Source organism: Trachurus japonicus, chromosome 19 (genome assembly GCF_045865225.1).
Source record: "Trachurus japonicus isolate A0001 chromosome 19, Traja_1.0".
In the NCBI taxonomy this organism is placed as follows: Eukaryota; Metazoa; Chordata; class Actinopteri; order Carangiformes; family Carangidae; genus Trachurus; species Trachurus japonicus.
This window is the reverse complement of record NC_140925.1, coordinates 15,423,397-15,448,958: the sequence shown is the minus strand read 5'-3', so window position 1 is coordinate 15,448,958 and position 25,562 is coordinate 15,423,397. Positions and strand designations below refer to the sequence as shown.

Sequence of the window (25,562 nt, the reverse complement as noted above, 5' to 3'; positions counted from 1 at the left end):
AACCTGCTAATTTACACCAACATATCAGTGCAGCGATGGAGCCGCTCCGCACTGAGTGGGTAGTTAGAAAACCTGTGCTCTGCCACTGTTGCGTGCCCCCCCAGTGGTGCCGGTGTTTTTGTGTTGATTAAGACAATTAGAGTGTTAAGAATACAGAGGGACAGTGATAGGAGTTATTGCTCTGTTTACCATTAAGCTGAAGCGCAGCAGGTGAGAGCGGTAGTTCTGGGTGATGTCATGGATTTTGAGATGTTATAATTAGAGTCATAACCACAGGAGGTTCATCAAATATGCAAACAATCATCAGAATCACTTTGTACTTTGTAGGTAAAAAAAATAACTGGGCGCATGTGTTTAACTCGAGCACAGACTCTACTTCAGCACGTCACTGTTTGTCAGTGAATTGAGTCTTTTCATCCTGTGCTGTTTCAGACTATAGACTGAAATACTGTGCTGTGTGGGCTCCATCTCAGTTTTTTAGTAGTTCCTTGTTACTTCGAGACTCCATGGTGGTGTTGTAGTCAGCACTGGGTCTGGGGCCTTTGTGTTGCATGTTCTCCTCATGCTTGTGTGGGTTGTCTCTATGTTCTTCAGCCAACTCTAGGAGACAAGCACTTAAGGTCAATTGGCTCAACTCTAAAGGGGTGAGTGTGTGGTTGTCTGTCCCTGTATATCGGGTGGATGCCACCCTCACCCTGCATAGATACAGTATGTGGTGTAGTAATGGATAGACCATCTCTAATGATTATTGCGATTATGACAGAAAGAGAGGAGGGATGTTGTAAAAGGAGCAGTTATGAGGTGGATGTGGTGGGAAGGGTCAACACAACAACAACACAAGTCTGGTGTTATTTGCCATTACAAAGTTAACCATGTCATTATTACTGTAGTAAACCTAACCAAGTAGTTTATGTGTCTAAACCAGCAAACCAAACCAAGTTCTGGTCCACCTCCAGTATGGAGACACTATTTTCAGGAAACACTCAGAGGTGGTATCAGAGGTCTGCTTTAATGTAAATAGGTGAGTGATAGTTTAAAATATTCCAATTCTTTTCCATGACCACAAAGTCAATACCTGGACAGGAACTGATTTGTGACCAGTCTAATATCTATAGACAATATGAATAATCTGTTAAATTAATGTTTTTGCTTTTGACTAAAACCTTTTTTAAATTGCAATCAAATTATCTCTATTATCTAAAGTCAGAACATTTGTCTCTGTATTCAACAATAATATTCAGTTTCAGGAGCAGCAGCAGCAGCAGTCTGAGCCTGAGTCTCACTGAGGCTGATGAACACTTCTCTGTCTTTCCTGCAAAATAACATTAATTTGGACTAATGGAGACGACTTCCCTCAGAGACCAAACAGTGGAATAGAGATGGATGAGTTAGAAGAGAGGCTGTAGGAAAACAGCAGTGACTGGTGGAAACATGCGGGCTGGATCTCTGGTGTGGTGATACGGTCATAGAAATTACACTCTGTATCACTGCTACCAATAATAGCACTTTTGTGTGTGATAAGACCTTTGAATGTAATTACATTGAAGAGAAATAATTTGAAGTCATTTGAAGTAAACACACCAAGAATCTCATTACAGAGCAATGTAGGAGTAAATGATAATAATAATGGAAGTGTTTATAATAAAGCAGAAGTGGGAGGGGACTGAATTGGTTTTCAGCCACCAAGAGTGACTTCACACTGCTGCTGAAAATCACTGTTTCCTGTCCTGGCTGGAAGTTAAAAGTTCACCTCTGGTCACAGCAGCATCACTGAGGGTGTGTGGGTGTGGTCAGCTGTAACCAAGAGCAACAACACACCTGTGCATCGCCACAGAAACAAGTTTTTAAGCAGGAGTTATGGCAGCACAGTAGTCACTCCACACCCTGTGTGTGTGTGTGTGTGTGTGTGTGTGTGTGTGTGTGTGTGTGTGTGTGTGTGTGTGTGTGTGTGTGTGTGTGTGTGTGTGTGTGTGTGTGTGTGTGTGTGTGTGTGTGTGTGTGTGTCATTCAGGAGGCATTCAGGTCACCTGCATTTAGTTCAGCGTTCAAAGCACAACCTCCACAGTAATAGGCTTGAGGTCTGAAATTCACTTTGCATCACTTTTATGAGCACAACAGGAGCCATTACACTGTTTTACACCAGACAGCCTAAAACTTGTTAGATTAACAAGTGAGGATTAATCCTGCAGTCCCCAACAAATGTACCTTTTACTCTTGTTGAAGTGAGTTTTGTCAACAACTGTTGTTCCCGTTTGTTTTGAATTTTCTAAGATCTATGCATTTGAACAAATTTGACAGATTTGCATTTTCAGTTGGAACTAATGTGAACGTGTCTTAGAGCCGCATAGATGGACTATTAACACATTGTTGCGTTTGATCTTTTCATGAAGTCACTACTTTACACTACTTTTCTTGAGGAATCTCCTCTGTCAAGAGCCTTGTGTCTTTTTGACCAGGTCTTCATGTACATACTTTATTAACTGTACTGGAACAATAGTGACTTGATTTATGTTCATGTTGAGTGGTTTACAAGAACAAGCAGTCACACCTTCATGCCAGGTTAAAGCTACATACCGTAGATGACCAAATAATCGCCCGCGCGCAAATACGCGCCTGTGCTCTAACAGCCGCCGGGGTCCGTGCTCATTTGGCAAAATAAACGCCGGTTCAATTAAACGCCCGGGCGATTAAGTGTTTACCATAGTCTTGCACAGAAAAAAAAGAAGTTTTTTTTAACACCGACTCTCACCTCTGTCAGTCAGCCCCTCCTCTCGCTCTCTCTCTCGCATGCAGGCGCACACACACACACACACACACAGAAACACAGGTGCGATAGCGGGACAGGTCGCGCTGGACTACTACAGTAATAGACAAAAACAAATAGATAAATGCGCTAATGTACAGTGTTGAAATTACCGCGATCGACCCCCCCCCCCCCCCCCCTCCCCCCCCCGCTTAACACAGACAAACTGTCTTTGTATTTATTGTCTGATGTCAATAAAGATATAGGTATGTGTCGGGAAAAAAGTAGTTTTGTTCCAGTGGTCCTCCTTGTTCTTTGCATGATGGTCTGGTGCTGCTCATTGCAAAAATAAATTGTAGCCTGTTGCAAATACGCGCCTGGTTCTTATAAACGCCCGGGGTCCAAGTCGATTTCGCATATTAAACGCCCGGGCTACTAAATGGTCATCTACGGTAGTTGAAAATCTGGTCAGAAATTCATCCAGATAATCACAGTATGATGTTTGAGCCCTGATGGGATGATGACTACAGTAAACATGTTTGTTGGAGTTGATGTTTGTTTATGGCAGATGTTGATTTGATGTTTTTTTTTCTTTTTTAAAGGGGACATATTATGGAAGTATCACTTTTCAGACTCCCTAGGTTAAAATCCACGTGGTTTTACGAGCTGTTCCCTCAGTTGTCTTCCAGTGATGTAACTAGGATTCGAATTTGCATAATACCACCTCTACCTGGAACTGGTAGAAGGGGCGGGGCAAGCAGTGGTTCATTTGCATTTAAAGGGACAGACACTGAAACCAGCCGTTCTGAACAGAGCTGTTTTGAGAGCATGAAAAGAGCTGTGATGTTTGATCCTTGGGGTATTTTGACCAAAGCATGTCACAGACATGTCTTTAAGACACCTGGGAACTATTTTAATTTGTGGAAAGGGGGCGTAATATGTCTCCTTTAAATGAGCAATCTGAACCTATCCTAAAAATTCTCAAACTCTAGCCTTCCTTTTGTAACTCTGAGAAATATTTCTTCCCTCTTGTTTTGACAAAAGATCATCTGAAAGTGACAAAAAAAAGTGACCACAAGTCACACCACTACATCCTGCTTGTCTCTTGTTCATCAGCTCATTGGCATTGACCAAGACTATTGAATTTGTGCTAAACAGGGCTGTATCAGAGTGGCGTGTGTGTGTGTGGTGGTCAGCCTCACCACTGGCATGGCTGACAGGGTAATTAGTTCTAATGAAATAACGCAGCCATTGTGGACAACAATTAAAGCTAGCTTTCATTCCACTCATTAGCCTTAGTGCAGGAGCACTTTCATGTTCTTAATGATCTGTTCTGAAGGACACACCCCAGCTCTCATACACACACACACACACACACACACAGGTGCAGTATGGTTACATTAAAAGCAGCGTGTAGACATTCAGCACATGGTATAGCTACATCACACTACCCCCACCCCTACTTGCTTAATTTGAGCATTTTGTAATTGTATGAGAAGATGTGGCTTCTTTAACCTTTTTTAAGAAGCCCTGTTCTTCACGGAGAAATTGTGAAATATTTCTTCTATTCATAACTGGTGGAGTTGGTCAAGTTGCTCCAAAACAGAGAGGGCATAAAAACTGCAGTATCTCTGACTCCTTATCATTTCTGTTGTGGTGCAAGAAGTGAATGAAAGATGCCCCAAAGACAACAGTGTGTCGGTAGTTTTTTGCTTTTTGTTTCTTGTTTTCTGACCTCACCTCTGAGTAACAGTGTTTTTTTTGCTGGAAGACAAATGTCAATGTTCTGGTTCTGAGACGTGTTCAGGTCTCGGTTGCATCAGTGCATTCAGGATGTGAGATGAACTGTTGTGCTGAGGCTGCCTAAGAAAAGAGGATAATGTAAACTTTTGGAAAAAATGAAGTCAGAAGAGAAATGTGAATCAGCACCATGTGGTGTATTTGTTGTTTCGTAACAATTCCTTCAGAGGAAATCAGTTAAATCTATAGAAACATCCAGGCACAGCTGGGGTCAAGTGACTGTTGTCAAACTAAGAAGAAGAAGAGAAGCAAAAATAAATAAATAAATAAATAAACTAAACCCACAACATGATTATAAAGAGATGTAAAAAAATAAAATAAAACACAGAGACACAAGTACACTGTGTAGACACAAGCTCCTATGTAGTACAGTGGCCCCACTGTACTACATACAAGCTCAGAGAGACCTGTCTTATACTGTAAGAATAAGTTCCAAAAAAGTTAATTCTGTCATTATTTTTCCACAAAATATCTGATACAGTACAATGTCTAACTATAGTCAATCAATTGAATTATCAGATGTTATTTTGAGACCTGACAGCGCTCGGTTGAGGTGACAGAATGATGATGGTCTGGTTTATTACAGGAACAGTCAGTGATGACCTGTGCCATGATGCACCATGTTTATTCATATTTAATCACAGACATGAAGCAGATCTCAGTCACTAGCCTGAAGATGCCATACTTGTCTCACACACACATACTTTACACTCATAGACTTATTAGTCCACTACATGTTACCATGCTTGTGAACACATGTATGCATTAATGATAGTGTGAGTATAGAAGTACAAGGACTGAGACACAGTATCAAAGAGCACTGGCAGGAGAATCAACTAATGTTACAGAGAAAAAGAAAATAAGTTCAGTCAATATAGTGTAAACAGAGCGTACTTATCAATAGAGGTGATAACTGTGAAACACAAACACACACTGTGACTTGGGGAAAATGGATTTTGAGCAGTTCACAGCTCTTTTTATCCTCAACCAAACCTGTCCTGCTTTTTTCATGATTCACCAGTCTTCTCTTCTGTGATTCACACACACACATATACACACTCAAAGAACGCAAATGGAAGAAGCACACAATAAAGCACATGCACACACACACACTCTAAAATGCAGCCTTCCACTGGAGAGAAGGAGAAGCAGGAGGAAAACACAGGGAGTCGGGCTAAATGACTTGTTCAGCGGGCTGTGGACTGGTCCCTCATTGAGGGCGAGAGACCCAGACAGGGACAGAGGAGAGAGAGAGGCAGGCACAGAATGAGAGCGCTGATCCGTGCTGTCTGCAGCCCCGACCTCTCACACACACACACACAAACACACAACACAGCAAAGAAGAAACCATTCAATTCAAATATAATTTTTCTTTAAAAAGTTCACTTTTCTCATTTTGATGATCTAGTCTTTTGTAATTATATCAGCCTCAGTCTGTCTAAAGTTTTTCTCATCAGTGTGTCCATGTAATCAACTCAAACACATCAACATATCGACACATGTGTGCTCCACAACATAACGTACACTATATATATGTATATGTGAATCATCCATACGGTCTGACGCGTGATTTGCTGGTGGACTTCCTTCATCTTCAGGGTTGATGCTGGGGCTGTGACCTTGCCTTTGCTCTGCTGCCTGCTCCATGTTTATTTATTTATTGAAATAAACTACTTGATTCAAGGTCTAGTTATGGGGGGAGCACAAGGCTGAGCATTACCATACTGTCTGGCAAGGTTAGTTCACGTAGTCATGAGTTCATCCCAGCTGCTCCTGCACCACAGGCTCAAAGTGATCCAGGTCTCTGAGAGCTACAAAGAGTTTATTTTACCCTAATATCAATTCATTTGAAAGGTAAATATATTTACAGATGTGAATATGTAATCTAATTTGACATAATATATTGCACATGATTGTAATTACACGGAAATGAAAAGGACCAAATCAAATCAGAAAAAGATGAAGTTGGAAACAGGATGAGAGGAAGCAGATCAGGAGAACACATGCACATACATTATTTAAAACAGAAGTTGTATTTATTCAAAGAGGCGTTAAACTGCTAATACTGGTGAGTGTGTGTATATGTATGTGTGTGTGTGTGTGCCCTCATTTTTCCCTCCTTGCCGCAGTAGTTTAGTCTTCATCTTATAGTCTGACCTCACACTATTAAGGATGCGTGTGTTTCATCAGAATAATCAGACAGACACATGGACACTAAAAGGTTTTGAAAGCTCAGTGTAATTCAGGTCCTGCAGTATTTATATTGTTTGAGGGGGTCTTTTAGATACGGTAATTAAGGATGCAGCACTTATCAATAGATCTAATATTCATACAGTGGCAAGAAAAAAGTAAGTGGACTTCGGAATTGCCTGCACTTGTGTTAGAATTTGTCATGAGATATCACGAGTTCATCATCATGTAGAAACACGCTGACTTTAATTATTAACACAAATCATTGTGTTGCTCATGTCCGTGTTTTGAATACGTCACTCAAAGATTCACAGTGGAAAAGGCAGGTGCAGTTTTATAGTTCATCACCTGCTACGTTTATTCTGCTAATATGCTATAATCGAAACTTCTGGAAAGACCACTGATCCTGTTGTAGTTCCGGCAGTTGCATGTCTAGGACCTATTTTTTTCTTAGCTGTTTTTCATTTGTAAAAACATTTTGCTCAACTAATCAACTGCTAACAGTCTGCTACATATTTACACCAGCTCATGCATGAGAGGTCATGGTTTGTGTATGCATTATCAGGTGTGTTAGTATGGTCTTAATAACGGAACGTTACGAGACAGAGTTGTTTTCAAGGCAAATGCAGAGACTGCTTGCCGGAAAACTGCCTCCGACGAGAACACGCGTCAGCGGTTTTGCATGAATTTACCTCTAAAACAACTCTGTCTCGTAACGTTCCGTTATTATCTCACAGCGTGGTGAATGTGCAGGTCACAACTTGTCCACAAGAGCGTTTTGGAGTTGGATTGTGTATTTGATGAGTTTGATGAGGGAAACCAAGAAATCCCATAAGCCTCTGTAGTGTAGCTCTGAGGAGCTTGCGGCTCTGCTCCGCCAATCTAAAAATAGCTTGCACCGACAATTAAAGGTAACAAACCTACTCCTAAAACTATAGGGATTGCCAAACTGTTGAACTATCCCTTTAAATATAACAGGGGATGTGATGAGGTCTCTAATGAGCGAAGCAGCAGCATTTTGGATCACATGGAGATAATGGAGGTCCTGGTTCATAACTGTATAGTCAAGATGAGAAGAGCCAGTGTTTTTACAGATAAACAGTGGATAAAAAGAGAATATAGTGTAGATGTTGTTGGGGACTGACCTCTGTGCTGCTGCTGTTTTGCTGCACATGCCGGTCTGATCCTCCTCCTCTGTATTTTTACATCCGTATGGACACTCAAGCCCAGAATGAGGCTACAAACAAAGGTCTTCCCACCAGCAGCTGCTGGATTGTTTTTCATGTTTAAAAGCCATAAGCCCAATGTCTCATCCTATATAAACCCACAAGTATGACAGCCAATCAGCTTCAGTGCACTGGGAGGCGTGGCCACCAGGACCACTCTGTGTAATTAGCCAATTAAAGTGAAGCATGGAGCCAATTAAGAGCATTAAGAGCCCGATCAGAGGAGAATCTATAGGCACCGACTGGTGAGGGAGAGCTCTGGCAGGTAATTACTATGATGGTCTGCACCGTGAGCACATAAACAAACCTATGGTTTATCATGGGCTGTGCCTTAACTCCCTGTCAGCCCCCTCCCCTCCCCCTCACACACCTCATTTCCTGTCCTAAATGAAAGGCCTCGTCCCTGTATAGAAATATTCCCTCTCTCTTCTTCCCTTGTATTTTTTTTATTATTTTGAGAGGGGAGAGGAAAACCAAGATGATGGGCATCATTAAGATCAGTGGTGCATGCTGAGGCATTGCACTTCTATAGCGTCTGCATCCACCATCGTAATGTTCATTAACACTGCACAGCCCTAGTCCCCAGTACACATACACACACACACACACACACATTCCAACACGTATACACATACACACACAACCTCTTTATTACCACAACAGAGCAAACACAGCATTAAACAGCATTAAGAGTAAATGGATATTTTATTAATCTCATTGTGGGGTGAAGAGGAGTTTGTTAATTCCCAACATTGACTGCTTGACCCTCTTAGTGGTGGTGGGGGGGGGGGGGGGTGCTCAAGCGTGGAGGCATGTGCTGGTTTTTAAGTTTGACTAAGTTTTTGTATATGTATATATAGAGTAGGACCCAACAGTGCAGGTCACCATGTTCTAATTATTGCCTTCCTCTCTCTGCCTTTCCCCCCATCCTACCCCTGCCCTCCTTTTTCTCTCCCTGTCTTCCACAGCAATTTGGCAAGATTTTAGACGTGGAGATTATTTTTAACGAGCGAGGCTCCAAGGTAAGTGCACCGTAACCATGCATTCAAGAGCACACTCAGCCCTCTCACACACACACACACACACATACACACACATTTTCTAGCTGACTGTATTTGTCCCCTGGCCTCCTTCTCTCTTGTAGTCCTCCTCTCCTCTCGCTGACTCTCCAGCCCTCTCTCCCCCTCTCTCTCTCCTTCTGTCTAATAGTAATTATGGACCTATCAGTGACACTTGCCTCCAGGCAGCTTTTACACCTCACCGTACTGTCATACATTGTGACATACAATGAATCGCTCCCACTTATCTTAACGCTGACATTAAGATTCGCACAGTCTGCAAACACACACTGTCTTTCCTGGTTAGCTTCCCCCAACCCATAGCGCTAAAAGTAAGCATGAACACTTTGCTAATGTACTCAGAATACACTGATAAGATGGAGCTGAGGTTAAATTTACTGTCCCGGAGCCGGTTGCACCAGCTGTTTGTAAGTTTAAATATAGCCCAGTTCGACTGTGTCTTATTATTAAGTGGAGATTTACGCGTCACTAAATTAAAAAACAGGTTGCACCATAACCACAAGTTCCTGGGCAGAGGTTAGCTGCTATTAATATCTACGCCTAATAACGGTGGAGCTGACATGGCTTTATTTATACAGGAGGGAGGCAAGCTGTCACTGCAGGCGAGCACTGTGCAGAGGGATCGACAAACAATAACTGTGCAACATGAGAAAATACAAGCAAGAGATACATACACCACTGTACAGTATGGTACATTATTGCACTTTTTTTTCATTTCATATTCATCTTATAGTTTGTAATCAAACTCACAGTTTGTAGTTTTGCAGATTGGAAAATGTATAACAATGTCATTGTAACCTAAAAACCTAAAAATACAGTAGATACAATTAATAAAATACTATTATACACATTTTTAGCAGTAACAAAAATTGTAACAGCAGTGTTAGATTATGGTCAGCTTGGACCTAATCAGATATTTCCAAGGCTTTCCAGACAAATGTTATTGCTCCATGTATTAACAGAGAAATTGATGAATTTGACATTTTGACATGGAGTTGTGTGAGGTACTTATCTATAGTCAGTGTCGTCCGTCTGCCGTCTGCCCAATTTCACGTGAATGCTGCATGAAAAATACAACTGAGTTGCTTGCGATGTACAAACGCAATGCTAGATGGGCGTACACAATGTGCCTTTAAGTAAAACAAAAAATCAGTCAGTTTTATCAGTGTTTGCTTTGATTTTAATACATCGTTCTTGTATCTTGCAGTCAAATAGCCCTTGTCTTTGGTAACACATTTCTAAAATGTACAACCACACCTATGCTTGACTCAACTCAAACAGCTGATTTGCGAAATAGTGCAGGAGTTCAACAGTTGAAAAAGGCTGTAACATCAGAGCAGAACAATGAAAATATTTTAGATTTTCAAAGAAGAAATGAAGTGGTTTTCTACCGCTCCCTTCACCAGCTCATCACTCAGCTTCTGTGTGTTGCTTGTGAGTGCATTGATCACAATCTACAGCAGGTAACACACTGACTATAGATAAATACCTCACACAACACCATGTCCAATAACTGCAACTATCACTTCAAGGCCAACATAATTTATACACTAGGTTAGAATTAATTCTTGTTATGAAAGAAGTTCATAGTCAGTAGTCGCTGCTATGCGCCTGGCTTGTTATGTTTGCTGTATGTGAAAGAAGCATCATAGATAAGTAGTCACTATGATCAAGCGGACAGTAGGTGTGGCTCATACAGAGACCAAGGCTTCGTGAACAGAGTATCCAGGATGTCATGGTTCTCCTCAGCCTGATTTATCGACAGCTGATCTCCTGTGATATGAGGAGCCCAGTAAAAGCCTGCAGATAGGGCTGAGTGCTGCATACAAATACATTTCCTACATGCCCGTTGCCAAACCCTGATAATAAATGTGCTCACTGATTCTTCATCGCTCCTCACGCGGGTCGCATGTGTGAATGTTTTGATGAGGATGACGATGTGAATCGCACGCTGTGGCCTTCAGATCACAGTCCAACTCCAACACCTATGGGAGACTTTGCAGCAACATATCAAACAGAGCGCTCCACCACCACCACCATTAAAGCTGATGAGGGGATATGTTTTGGAAGAGCTGTGCTCATCCACACTTACAGAGCTTCCTGAACAAAAGCAGCTCACAATATATTATTCCAGCATATTCATGGCACCAGGAAGTAATAGCAACATGGTTCCTGGTAATTTAACAGCAAAATGTATAGATGAACATCTGTAGCTGTGAGGCTCGTAGGACAACCAGCTTTTGATTTAGCATGATCATTAAAAGGTATCAGAGACAAGGACATGTAGACAGCACCCTGCCTTAGTAGCCCTCCTGCTGTTTCTTTCCGTGAGCACTGTTTCTCCTCTAGCAGCTCTTCCATTCGCTGCCTGTCTGGTCATATGCCAGTCCTTAGAACACCTTGGACCGGAATTATTTACACATGAAAAGAAGCAGACCATCTGCATGCAGGGCGAAGAGCAGCGAGCGAACGTACCCATACATGTTAAAAGAATGTCAGAAGGATTAATTTTCCTCCCACTTCACTCTGTTAAATGTATTTTTTATCTGCTCCTCCTCCTCCTCCTCCTGCAGCACAGGCCCGTGTGTTATTTGTGATCAGCAGAAGGCAGTGAATCCTGTATATGCATACAAGATCACGGCATCCGGTGCCGTTTGCACATATTATCTGGCAAAGCAATTACAGAGCAACGACCGGCCCAGGATACATGAGCGAAAAGGATTGGCTCTTTGTCCAACAGGCGTGTCTGCCAGGCATATCAAATGGAGCTCATTCTCTGCCTCCATACCATAAACTCAGCAGTGACAGGGCGGCACGGGAGCGGCAGAGTCTGTCTGTCTGTACGAGACAAAAACACCAGGCCACAGCTTCACAGTCGGGCTCTGGATCCACTGGGCCTGTGACCTGTGCACCAGGACCAGGGCCTTTAAAGGAGACATATAATACCCTTTTTCCAGAAATTAAAAATAGTTCCCAGGTGTCCTAAAGACATGTATATGACATGCTGTCACTTTTTTTGTCACTTTCAGATGATCTTCTGTCAAAACAAGAGGGAAGAAATAGTTCTTAGAGTTACAAAAGGAAGGTTAGAGTTTGAGAATTTTTAGGATAGGTTCAGATTGCTCATTTAAAGGAGACATGTTTTGCCCCCTTTCCACAAATTAAAATAGTTCCCAGGTGTCTTAAAGGCATATCTGTGACATGCTTTGGTCAAAATACTCCAAGGATCAAACGTCACAGCTCTTTTCATCCTCTCAAAACAGCCCTGTTCAGAATGGCTGGTTTCTGTGCCTGTTCCTTTAAATGCAAATGAACCACTGCTTGCCCCGCCCCACCCCTTCTACCGGTACAGGTAGGGCTGGTACAGATTGTTTTGTCATTTCTTACATTTTGGGGGCTGGAAGGCAAGACAAACACCCTATATATTAAAGAGCCTTCAAAAAGTGATATTTCCATAGTATGGCCCCTTTAACCCGTTCCATTTCATTTTGATATTTCTCTATTTCTGAGGTTAGATATCAGTACCAGTGTGAAATATGATCACAGAGCTCATAAATAAACTACCATGTTAACCAGCAGTCGCACCACCAACAAGACAGCGTGCTCTGATACTGGTTAATGACAGCAGCTGGAGTGACATTTAAAATGAGTGATGGAGGAGCAGATTAGCAGCACAGTGGGGTGTTAGATTCACACGCAGCCATGAAGCAGCTGAGCGACCCGCAAACATGGATCCACTCCTGAAAACATGTCCACTTGGGCACTGAAAACATGACGTAGCTGCAAGTGAATGGGAGCGCAGCCAGGAGGATGTTGTGGATCTTGAATTAGAACCACAAACACTGGGAACTGGTTTTTCAATGAGTTCCAGGGATTTGGGAGCAGGAGTCCCAAGAGCTGAGACATGTATCCCACCAGGGCCTTGGTCTAATTCCTGGTGGATTTTTTCCCATGAACAGAATTTTTAACTTTTTTTTTTTTTTTTCATGAAAGCCTCCTTAGTCGCTCATTTAAAGATGCCTGACAGAAAAACCTTACCGACATCCATCATTCCCCAAACAAAGAAATTACATTTTACCAAAGGAGGAAAACTCAGGCCATCATCATCTTAAAACTAGGAAATGTGCACATCGCTGTCTTATTAAACCTGTTTCATTCCCATGTGCATATATATTATGATCATTAAATTTCTGTCGTGGAGGCAGCAGGAGGTTTCACATGATTTACGTGGACTGCATTAAAGATGAAAGTGTTATTTACAAGTTCTGGAAGAAAAAAAAAATCTGGTGCAATGGTGAAATGAGTCCATCAGAGAATATAGCTACCCTGCCATTTTGGCCTCAGTCTTAGCAGAAAGCACTTTGATGGGCCACAGTGAAGGGGTCAAAGATCACAAGGGAGCTCAGACGGCTGGTTGTGGTGCTAAACAAGCAGGATTCAGAAGATCGAGCAGCTCAGAATGTAGATGTGAAGGTTTCTGATCATCCAGGGACTGATCAGCGATAACAGAGACCATCTTTCAGCTCACACACTCTGTCTGCTTCAAGCTCGCTCACATAGACCAGATGTTACAGTGCAGCAGGATTCGAAGCCATGTTTTACCCACTTACGGGGGCCGTGTGAGCGAGCTCCGTCTCCAGGCCCAGTCTGAGACGCAGACAGACAGGGTGTCATGAGCGAGCTGCGTCCTGGGGCTCAGAGAGTCACGACTGACTGATCCCGTGGAGATTGTAATTGTGTGGCACTTATCTGCTCTCCCACAGGGGCCTCTGCACACCAGCAGAGCAACTGCACCGTACAGCAGACACACACACATACACATACACACACACATACACTGCACATCCCTTTCATTTCATCAGCTAACTCGGTTAGGTCCAGTTGTTTCTGTGACAGTCTGCAATGCTGGGAGGAGCAGGGAAAATCAAAAAGCATGCACACATCCACACACTGTGATGAGGTGGTGATTTAATATATAATGTCATTTAATAACATGATCAGAGCTGTTGTGTGTGGTTTGATGTCCTTGTGTTTCCCAGCTTCACTGTAACTCTGTTTCTCCTGTGTGTCTAAACAGCCTAACGTCTCTCCGGCTTCTGCTTCTAGATTCTTAGACGTGGTCCTGACCTGCAGCTCTCTCATCTCTGCTCTTTGTGTCTTTTTCTTCTCTCTTCTCCTCCCTCCCCCCTTTTTTTTGTTTGTTTCATCATTTCATTTCATTTCTGGACTTGTTTTCCTTCCGTTGCTTGATTTTTCCAACCCCACCTCCTTGCCACTGCAGGGCTTTGGGTTTGTAACATTTGAAACGAGTGCAGATGCTGATCGTGCACGGGAGAAACTAAATGGTACAATCGTAGAAGGACGGAAAATAGAGGTGCCTTCCTTTTCCTGATTTTCCTCACTTCCCCCCTCCTCCTCCTCTTCTTCTTCTTCTTCTCCTCCTCTGACTCTCTCTTTCTTCTTCGTGCCTGCCTGACGTTTCCTGCAGTACCCCCCTCCCCTTCCTCTCCTCCTATGTCTATTTCTTCTCTCCCACCTGCCTGCTGCACCTTGAACACTGCATGCCGAACCCTGATCCGTAAGTGTGTGTGACAAAAAGAAAGACAGATCTGTTCAGTGGAATGTGAGTGTGCTGCAATGTTTTTGTTTCTTACTTTTTTTTCCTTGCATACACGTTGAATTCTGCTTTGCTTGTGATGGATTTTGTCCTGTGACTTTGTGTCTGTGGCATGTGCAGTACAGTGCGGTGGTTTTTGATTTGAGTGAAACAACTGGTTCAGAATGAACTCCCTCCAAGATCACAAATCTGACAGCAGGCTTTACATATGGATACAAGTTGTTGCCTCTATTTTGATGTCACCATCCCGTTTCATTTTCCACTTAATCTGTTTTCCCCTTTTATTTTTATCATTTTAACTCACTTTGTTTCATCTGATAGAGGGAAGAAAGGATTTATTTTTTCCTTGACAGTCATTCACCTTGAAATATAAAAGACAGACTTTACTACTGCTACCAACAATTTCTGTTCTGTTTCCTGGTGATGGAGGTCTGTTTCGATGGTGGGTGTACACAGCACCCACTAATGTTAGTCACACTGTCAATTATTCATAACTTTAAGGTCTAATGAAATGTAAAAGATGTTAGTTGTATAAAAAAAATGTCAAAAAATGCAAATAAGTTGCATGTAGAGACCAAAACTATGTTTGTTCCAGGTTGTAAACATGTTTATTTCTGCTCTGAAGACATCTTAACAGGGAGGTCTATGGGGAGTAACTCGGGGGGTGAGCCTCTAGTGGCCAATCAAAGAACTGCAGTGTCTGGCTCCTCAGTGCTGTTGCTTGATTTAGGGGCCGTCCACATGAACACGGGTATTTTTGAAACCGTGTGTTTCTCTGCATGGTTTGGCCTTTCTTTCATCCACACATAACCACAGTTGTGGGCTCCTGAAACTGGAGTTTTTTGTAACCGCAGTCCAGGGTGAACTTTTTTGAAAAGTCCAGTTTCAGCAGTCATGTGTGGACAGGAAAACCGAGGAAAACCGCAATTAATCTCTTGTCGCCATTGTCACAGTGTGCGACAGTAAACAGTAAGGTGTATCCATGGAGACTTATAAACACAGTTAAAAATGTTTTACTCATCATTGATAGGCACTAACTGTATTTATAAACTACATACTAATGAGTGTTCATGCGTTATAAATGAAGAATTCAGTATTTATTAATGCTTAACTAATGCTTAATAGCGTGTGCTTATTATAAAGTGTTACCCACAACAGTTTACGTTACCTCTACATGAATACACTCATTCAACAAACTTTTGGATTTGAACATCTACAAAGAGCTAATTTGATCCTTCTCTTAACCTAGCAGCTAAAACTCTGCCACATCACTGTCACATCATTAGTTATTCATTCTTCAACGTTACTGAAGTATTCGTGGCTCATGCAGGAAACTCTGCGATGGTTCATGTCAGTGGTTTTCGGGACAAACGACCTGTGTGGTCGTTGAGGTTGGCAGACTTGTTCTTGAATGTTGCCTTGTTGAACGTCAGATCTTTGACTCGCTGCATGTTTTCCTCAAATTCCAGCATGGCATGGAGAGTGGGTATGATGTGGATTATCCACGTTATTCACTGTGATTTTGCTGTGTGTTGTTCTGCTTGTGTATCTGCCCTCACATTAATCTCTGTCTGTCTGCTGACAGGTCAACAATGCCACAGCCAGAGTAATGACCAACAAAAAGGTGGCAAACCCTTACACAAACGGTAAGACTTCAGATTTGTTTTCATATCTAATTGATCCTTTCTCCCACTCTCCCACTCCTTTTTCTTCTTCTCATTTGTTTCACATGTTGTCCCCACGTTCTAGTTTTCTGGCCCATTATTTCTGCCAGCATCAGAGCATCAGATGGGCATATTTATGAGAGGAAGTAAATCGGTCCAGCCAAAAGTCCAGCCATTCAGCTTGTACTGTGAATGGAAAAGAAACCAAAAAAGCTGCAAATGGAAGCCAGGCAGCAGATTCTGCCCTCACACAAAAAGAGTTGTTCACATTTGATTAATGAAATCAATATTTGTCAGAGAGGCAGTCGATTTGGTTTGAAATATCATGCAAATAGCAAAGTGAGATCTTTTCTTACCAGGGTAAAGGGAAAAGGGCAGCAGAGGAAGAGGAAGATTGGAGATGGAGGAGGGGATTTAAAGCAGAGAGTGGGGCGGGGGCGGGGGGGTATTTGGTAGATGGACGAGAGAGTGAATGGGTAAATGAAAAGAGCCAATAAAAAGAGCCAGGAGTCACTGGTAAAGAGCGAGAGAGAGAGGCCTTTAGGGTGTGTTTCTCTCCCCCATCCCTCTCACAGACACTCATTCATGTGGATGGAATAGATGGGTGACGGAGGGAGAGAGGGAGGGAATGATGGAGAATGTGAGAAGTAAAAAGAAGGGAGGAGGGTGGAGGGGGAGGGGGAGGGGATGGATGAACAAGGGAGGGAATTAAATGGCCAAACACACATACACACACACACACACATACACATACACATAATGTTTGAGGGTGCAGAGACAGAGAGAATCAGCCCTGAAGGGTTTTCCATTCTTCACTGTCATCAGGCCCTAAACCTGCCCGGACAAACACACACACACACACACACACACACACACACACACACCTGTGAATGAGACAAGAAGGAAGAGTCGGAGGGGGAGGAGAAGAAGAGAAAAAATCTTTGAAACAATTCATGTTATATATCTATGTATGTATACGAGTGTGTTATACATATCCATATATATATATATATAATGCTAACATCCACTCTATGTGTGTGTGTGTGTGTGTGTGTGTGTGTGTGTGTGTTTGGCAGGCTGGAAGCTGAATCCAGTGGTTGGAGCAGTATATGGTCCTGAATTTTATGCAGGTAAATAATCGCACACAGTTATAGAACATGACCTGACAGCACATACACAACAAACACACACTGCAAGCAGCACAGAGACAACGGATGTAATTGCAGGAGACACAAAGACGTGATGAAGCTGGATGGGAGGCACTTGATGCTCCGTGGTTTTTCAAGTTAAAAGCATTGAAGAAGTGCACATGCATGTATTATAATACATCCATGCTGAGTGTGTCCCAGCTGGGTTCAACACTTCTTTGTGTCTCCTGGAAACCTTTGTGTTGTCATGCTGAGTGGGTGCTCAGTCTAAGGCACAGGGAGCAGGATGTTTCCTTCTCTTCCCTACTGCTCATGATGTGACACTTCCTTTTTTCTTTACCTTTATTTTTTTTTCTTCCATGTGATGTGTGAAAGATGTGAGCATCTACCCTGTGCAGTGGATCACAGATTTTCATGTTTCTTTATGTGCACACTGTAAAAACTGAGAGAGAGAAAGGAACATATCCAGGCTCATGTACGTTTGATGAAGTCAGAGATGAGTCCAACAAATATGACATTTATTTTTGATAATTTCACATTCTAGAGGAGATTCTTGATCAAAGTTAAAAAAAAAAAAAAAAAAAAACCTTTGTAAAACTTCCACTCTACCACTCATACTTTATTAAGTATGATATTTTAAAGGGATAGTTCAACATTTTGGCAAATTGGCCCATTGCCATAGTCATAGCAGTAGGTTTGTTACCTTTATTTGTCGGTGCAAGCTATTTTTAGAACGGCGGAGCAGAGCTATGCCACGGAGGCTCATCAAACTCATCAAATACACAATCCAAAACGCTCTGGTAGACAAGTTGTGATCTGCACATTCACCACGCTATGAGACAATAACGGAACGTTACGAGCTGGAGTTGTTTTTGAGGCAAATACAGAGACTGCTTGCTGAAAAACTGCCTCCGACGGGAACACTCATCAGCGGTTTTGCATGAATTACCTCGAAAACAAATCTGTCTCGTAACGTTCCGTTATTATCTCACAGCATGGTGAATGTTCAGGTCACAACTTGCCCACAAGAATGTTTTGGAGTTGTTGGATTGTGTATTTGCTGAGTTTGTTGAGAGAAACCAAGAAATCCCATTAGCTTTCATAGAGTAGCTATGAGCAGCTTGCGGCTCTGCTCTGCCGTTCTGAAAACAGCTTGCACCGACAAATAAAGGTAACGGACCTACTCCTAAGAATAGGGATTATGGCAATGGGCCAATTTGCCAAAATCTTGAACTATCCCTTTAATGGACATTAATCAGAATTCGCTTTAATGGCCAAATATGTCCACATGTGTAGGTATTTGACTCCCATTTTGAATTACTTTGTACTTACATTTAAAAAGCCATATAGAAGAATACAAAAATAGTTTTAAATAAAGCGATCAGTGGCCCCACTGCACTGTACAGTAGATGTGACGTAGTGCCATGAAATAAATATTAAATACTGGATGAATGTGTGTATGAATATGTGTATTTTGTATGAATGATATGTACATTGTATGTTTTACATGTTGACAATATGAACAGCGAGCAGGATATAACAGTGGCATTGTGATGACATTTAATCACATTAAAGATAGAAGAAGTTCAATTGTAAATTGTAGCATCTGGAATAATCTGCATATGCAGCAGCTGAGTTCCCAAGTCCTCTCTGTCCAGTGACTATAACACGTCTCCTCCAAAAGTTGATGGATTAACATAGTTCTACTTCTTCATATGAGTCTCAGAGCGATGCGACCAGGCCAATGTGCTGCTGGTGCCCGGTGCGTAGGCCTTCTAACAGCCTGCTTTCAAGTGCTGAGATTGTCCGCTTCTCCTTTTTGCTCATTAGTCTGAAATCTGTTCATTCCTCCGACAGCTTTACAGCACTCCTCTAAATAACCACGCTGACAGAGGGAGGCCATCCGTCTCTTTTATTCCCTCCTCCTACTTTTCTACCTCTGTCCCTCCATCCCACCATCCATCCCTCCATCCCAGCCAAACAGCAACACTAAACGCCTTCTTCTAACCAGTGCTGTAAATAATGACTCTAGACACTATATAATGTTTTAACAGCATTAACAATCAAATAAAAACACCATCTTTCCTAAACCACCAACAGATCTCTGTCAGCTCAGGTCTCCATGTGTCCAACAGCACAAACACGCACGCATACGGACACGGTTACACTCGCTAGTTTAACACCAGTCTATATTTTTATTACATCCATTCTCAATCCTCCTAAACCTAAATTCAATTTACATACACAGTAAGTAGTACTTTAAAAGCAATAATCCAGCCATTTTACCTGAATAAGTGTCTCTCTGGCTCATTAACCTCCTCAACACCTCCTGACCTACACATTCAAACCCACAGAGCAGCAGCACATTTGCCAGGCATGGCTGTTCACACACTCTCAGAGCTGGGATGTCTGTCTTCCTTCATTTCTTTCCATCTTTCCGTCCTCTACCACCATCTGGTTGTCACAATATACAGATCTGGACAATATTAATATATTTATAATAATTATCAGATGTGTACATATTACATAATATCATAAAGGTGAGCTTTTTTTTGGCATATTTCCAGTTAAATTCCAATTTTCTACCACAAGACTACAAGCTTGAGCCTGAAGCAGTAGAAATGCAGTAAAAATCTGAGTGGCATTCTGGTTTTTGAACACTGAACCATAATTTAAACCAACGTCTCATCAAATATATGCTGATAAATGTCATTGTAACCATTTACACTGACCTGTGTTTAGCATTTCATCACAGCTGTAATGATGTGGCCACCTCTGGTTCTCAGTATTAGAAAACACAGAGGTTTTAAAGGCCACCATGGCTCTCTGAGAGATAGAGGGATGGAAACCTCTGTGCTCTCTTTTTGTTTATACCTTCTTCCTCTGCACTGAGGCCTAGTGTGCAGCTTCTATCCACGCCTCCACCTTTGCATTTTTACTCCCAGGTGTCCCTGCTCCTCTCCCTCCTCTCACCCCCCTCGATGAAAAATGGAAGAATTCCCACCTGTAAGCAAAAGTACATGGGATTAAGATTCCTTCTGAAATAATTATGGCTGCATTTAATCTATTTTGGAGAGGGAGTAAAGCAGGATATAAAGTGGGATGTAAGGGCGATTAATCACCCTTTATCAGATAGCTTTTCCCAGCACCCATCAGCTGAATCGGGCTCCATAAATCCTGGCCGGCTGACAGTGCACTCCATCTCCATTGCTGGGCTCAGCTACAAGTTTATTGTGCGCAAACCCCATTCAGAGGAGTGACGGATGACCTCACCATCCGTCATGGGTGTGTATGCATGACCTCCACATGCATACACACTCATGCTCACACGCTCATGAATGTTGTAGCCTAGTTGAGGCATAGATGTACAGTCGCTCTGCTGCTACAGTCACGCTCCGGTATGCAAGCAAGCAGACACCCACAGTTACACACAAATAGACACACACTTTAGCATTGTTACAAAGCTACACTGTGTGATGCAATGCTATGAATTCTCAGATAAAAAGCTGAAGCTCAATTAAATACTGTAAAACTGTAACATGAATAGACACACATGTTGAAAGCATCTGTCTTGGTGTGTGAGTGGGTTTGTTTTTTACAGTAGGGGCGGTATCATAGTGACATTACTTATTAATATCATGTATCAGACTAATTAAATCCAAAGATAAGTACATCCAAAGGTCAGCTATAATTATTACCATAATGATAATTATGATAACAACAACAATAACAAAAATAAAAGCCTGTTTTTTCCAGGAAATTACATTAGTATGTCATGTTGCTAAGTTATTCAACCTGGAATTTATCGGGAGGTGATCAAAGAGGATTGTGGGAGAAACACAACTAAATATGTGTTCCATCGTAACACAACCAGACGTGGGTGCACACACTCACCCAAACACCTTAATATGATCCACTGCAGCTCGGTGGGGTGAACTCTGATGAGTCCAGACTTCCTCTAATGTTTTTTGATCAGAGTTTGCATAATAGCCTTGGCCTACGTGGAGAGTGTGTGCATCACAGGCGAGAAAGAGGTTTGTGTGTGTGTGTGGTTGGGTGTGTGTGTGTACATGCGTGCATATGTGTGTTTGGGTGACTGGGTAAAATAGACTGCATGGGCTTGAAGGACAATGAGGGAAATGTAATACTGATTGATTGACTGTGTCCTAGACTGGGTATATGCAAAGCAGGACAAACGTGTGTGTGTGTGTGTGTGTATGTGTGTGTGTGCATGCATCTCATGGGAGCTGGTATATGCAGAGCTTGGCAGAGCTGCTCTCCAGAACACAACAAATAGGATTAAAATGCAAAATGCAGGCAGCAAAGTAACAAGGCAAGTGGCTCGGGCCTTTTTAACATATGCTGAAAAATTTGCAGTTGGAAGGGCGACATCATCAGATCAACTCTGGCCTTTGTCATATTGCCGCCCCCGTCATCGGTCCAAGGCCGACCCCAGATCAGCTACTGACCCCACCTTTTCTAACTGAATCAGTCTGTGGTGTTTAGAAAGCAGCCGGTGATTTACCATGAGGTTTCCATACAGCTGCATTTAGCTGCACTGCTCAGTACTATCATGTACCGTGACTGTAGATGAGGCTTCATTGATTAAAACATTATGATGCATGTATGTAGGTAACTGAACAGGCAGATTTAATATACTTTCAGGGAAAATGCACATTTTCATGCATTTAAGATTTACTCTGCAAAAACTGATGAAAAATGAATCTGTACTCTTATTGGCAGTCTCGTTTCTAAAAGAAATCTATAATCAATACCAATCCTATATGTTATGCTATGTAGAATAAAGGCTGTCGGGTTCAGCCGCAGTTTGAACATGAACATATTGGCAGCAGATTCTGGATGCAGGTGAAGTTCATATTCATGTTAAAGGTCCCATATTGTTCAAAGGGAGATGCCCATGTCCTCTTCTATATTAATACAGTGAAAGTATCTTTTCCTTAAATTAGCTCACTCTGAAAACAGTTAGCCAATCAGAGGAGAGGGCTGACCTGTTGTTACTGGAGCTCAGTAAAAATACATCTTCTTATGGATCAACACTTCACATATAACATAGGTAAACTATATAAAATGCATCTTTATAAGCAAAGATCTCAGGCTGTTTGCTAAATGCAATTCCACTTCATTTAGCCTTTATCATCCAAAGTTAAAGCTTCAGTTTTTTACTGTGGCTCATTCAGCCCAATTCACTTCATGTCATCGTTGTGAGTTTCTAATGTATCTGCTCAGTGAAAATATATAATTCATTTTAATACCCCGCAACCTCCCTGTTGTAATGTAGCATGTAGATTCTTGTGATTTTCCAAGCAGTTAGTTAGACACACCGTAATAAAAGCTGGGACTGAGGTGTGATTCATTGAACACAATTAGACACGCACAAGCACACACACACACACACACAGCTGCAGATATAATCACATATAAATATATGGAATACATAAAAACACAATCCTATATATCTCTTCTTTTGTCTTAATATAAATATCTCCAACACCAACAACAAGTCCTCGTGCAGCTCCCACTCTACTAGATAAGGTTTGCGTATATGTGTGTATGTAGCCTTGAAGTGTTTTTTTTATGCATGTGTGTGTGTGTGTGTGTGTGTATCAGTGGATGTTGTTTGTTTATTTAATGGGCCCGCTGGCTGTCAGGAGGAGGCCTCGCCATGATTCAAGGGTTATTACAGCATTGCTGTAGCACGCACAGGCTGTAGCTCATTATCAGATTGCATTCATATACGTCACACCAACAACAACACGCACATACAGTACACGTGTACTTGTGCGCACATACATGTACGCACACACACACACGCACAAAGAGGAATGAATATATGGATGTTAAGGATACTCTGATGTTAGGAAAGAGAGGAGAGGTGGGGGAAATTGATCCTTCGCTCAGAATATATCGCCAATAGACTGCGAGCTGGCTGTGTGGCATATTAATGCTGTTGTCTGACGAGTTGGAGTGGAGGCAGAAACAGCAGAGGGTTGAGAATTTCCATCACCCCTCAGAGGGAGAGAGAGGGGGGAGAGACAGATGGATGGGTGAGAGAGGGAGAGTGTTTCGGTCTCTGAACACTTGCAGTGGAGCAGGTTGTGCTTTCCTCTGCTGCTGCAGACAGTAGGTGTAGTCATCCATATCCGGGGCCCCTCCGAGGTCTGAAGGTGCTCGGGAGGTGATATGGAGTGTTTGGAGTTTAACAGGGGTCCTTTCAAGGCATTCATCTGTATCTGTTAGAGTTTACAGTCCACAGGTTTTACACTATACCGCTATGTGTAAATGTAAGGCTGGGGTACGGTGGCCCTGAGAGCTCAACGCACTGCAGCTCAAGAGAACACATGCAAATAGAGACGACAGGAGCAAAATTCACAAAACATCTTCATCAATTCCACAACACGAACACGCTGCACATCCTGTTTCCAGGGGGCACTAAAAAAGAGATGAACCCAGCTGGGACAGACTTGTTTAATGCTTTGAATTCATCACTTCAGGATCAACACTTTTTAATATAGCCTACATTGTCACCAGTGCTGCTGGTAGCATTTCTATATATAGTTGTTGTGTTGTATATCAGCTCTCATGGCCACTGTAGTCTGGATTATACGGTTTTTCAAGTTTCCCTGATAAACTGAGCATCTCATCTCAATCTGTTTACAGTTACAGTAAGTAAGCACAACCTTAATACCTTTATATTAGTCTGAGGATTAGAGGCACACTGTCAGCTATTTTCACCTGTTGTTGAAAAGGTAATGCCATGTCAAAAAGTTTTGGAAAACCACAGCATTGGATTATACACCTTCATTGTGAACAGGCCCAGCTACATTTTGCATAATTCCATAGGATATTTCATTCTGAAGATCATCATCACTGTCATCATTTCTGCACTTCTCCCTGTTTCCCTCATTTTACTATTTCTCTTCAGTCAGAACCTGCCTTTAAACACACGTCTGTGTTATTTCTGTTTGTCCTGAATAGCAGATCAGTCAAAACACAAACTGTCTCTTTTAAATAAGACAAAAAGTGTGTCAATTAAATTTAATTATTATTATTAAATCAAATTAAATTAAACTAAAAATCAGTTTTGGTCCACCAGGTGGAATGTATGATGTTTTAATAAACTTAAAAAATGCTATGTAAATCACATACACATCTTAAGCATACTATTAATTCATTATGATATTTAAGATATGTACACATTTTAACAAGGGTGCTCCATATAGTACTATAAATGTATGTTTCTGTCTGATGGTGGACTCATAGACTCACTGTTACAATCACATACATTGTATTTTTCCCATCAACTCCAAATCAGAGTACAGACATGTAGGCCCTGGATCCAGAAAACTAACTCTTAGCCTTGCTCTCCTGCCGGCTGAAGGTTAAACACAGACCTTCACCTAAATCACTTCACATCACATCACCGTGCCACCCCGCGCCGGTAAGGGTGACCCCCGCGTGTGTGTCTATGCGTGTGTGTATGTGGATGATGAAGGATGGCCATAGGCTGAGTCTACCACTACAAACAATACAGGCCATCTGCTTTGTGTCCCTGCTGCCAAACACCGAGCCAAACCTCTACACAGGCCTCTGAGCCTCTGCTGCTCTCTCTGCCAGCTCCGCTCTCAGTTTCATCTCAGGAACGTTCCCTCCATCTTCTCACAGCTAGGTGAATCCTGTCAGGTGGTTAGGCTCGGATCAGAAACTGTTTTAATTAAGCAAAATGTAAACAACTAGTAACTCCTCTCTCTCCTAAAACAGTTTCAATGCAACTAAATAGCCACAGCAAACACATTTTGTACAAAACATGATTAAGTATAATATTGAAATGTTAATACATGTATTTGGCAAATCAAAAATACATTGACCAGTACATTTTCAAGGACTATGTGGATGTTCTCTGCCAGAATATCCAACTGTGGATGTAAAGCCTTCTGGTCTCTGATGTGGCAGTGAATCCACCTCTGTCAGCCCCCGGTGACTCCCCTGCTGTTAAATGCTTCATTCAGTCAATAATGTGTTGCCTCTGAACATGATCCAGCCAGTGATAACATATGATACATATTTGATATTGCAC

General features: G+C 42.0%; 1 protein-coding gene across 9 annotated transcripts in view; it reads left to right on the top strand.

Moving 5' to 3' along the window:
* The window catches only part of rbfox3a (RNA binding fox-1 homolog 3a), a 531,011-nt gene that overhangs the window by 478,666 nt on the left and 26,783 nt on the right, over positions 1-25,562 (top strand). For 8 of the 9 annotated variants that reach the window (XM_085761389.1, XM_085761388.1, XM_085761390.1 and 5 more), the window contains 4 exons: positions 8,928-8,981; positions 14,320-14,412; positions 16,241-16,301; positions 17,396-17,449. In XM_085761389.1, the coding sequence (XP_085617515.1) occupies positions 8,928-8,981; positions 14,320-14,412; positions 16,241-16,301; positions 17,396-17,449 (262 nt within the window). The remainder of the gene's footprint in view (positions 1-8,927; positions 8,982-14,319; positions 14,413-16,240; positions 16,302-17,395; positions 17,450-25,562) is intronic. The other variant, XM_085761391.1, reaches the window with a different exon arrangement.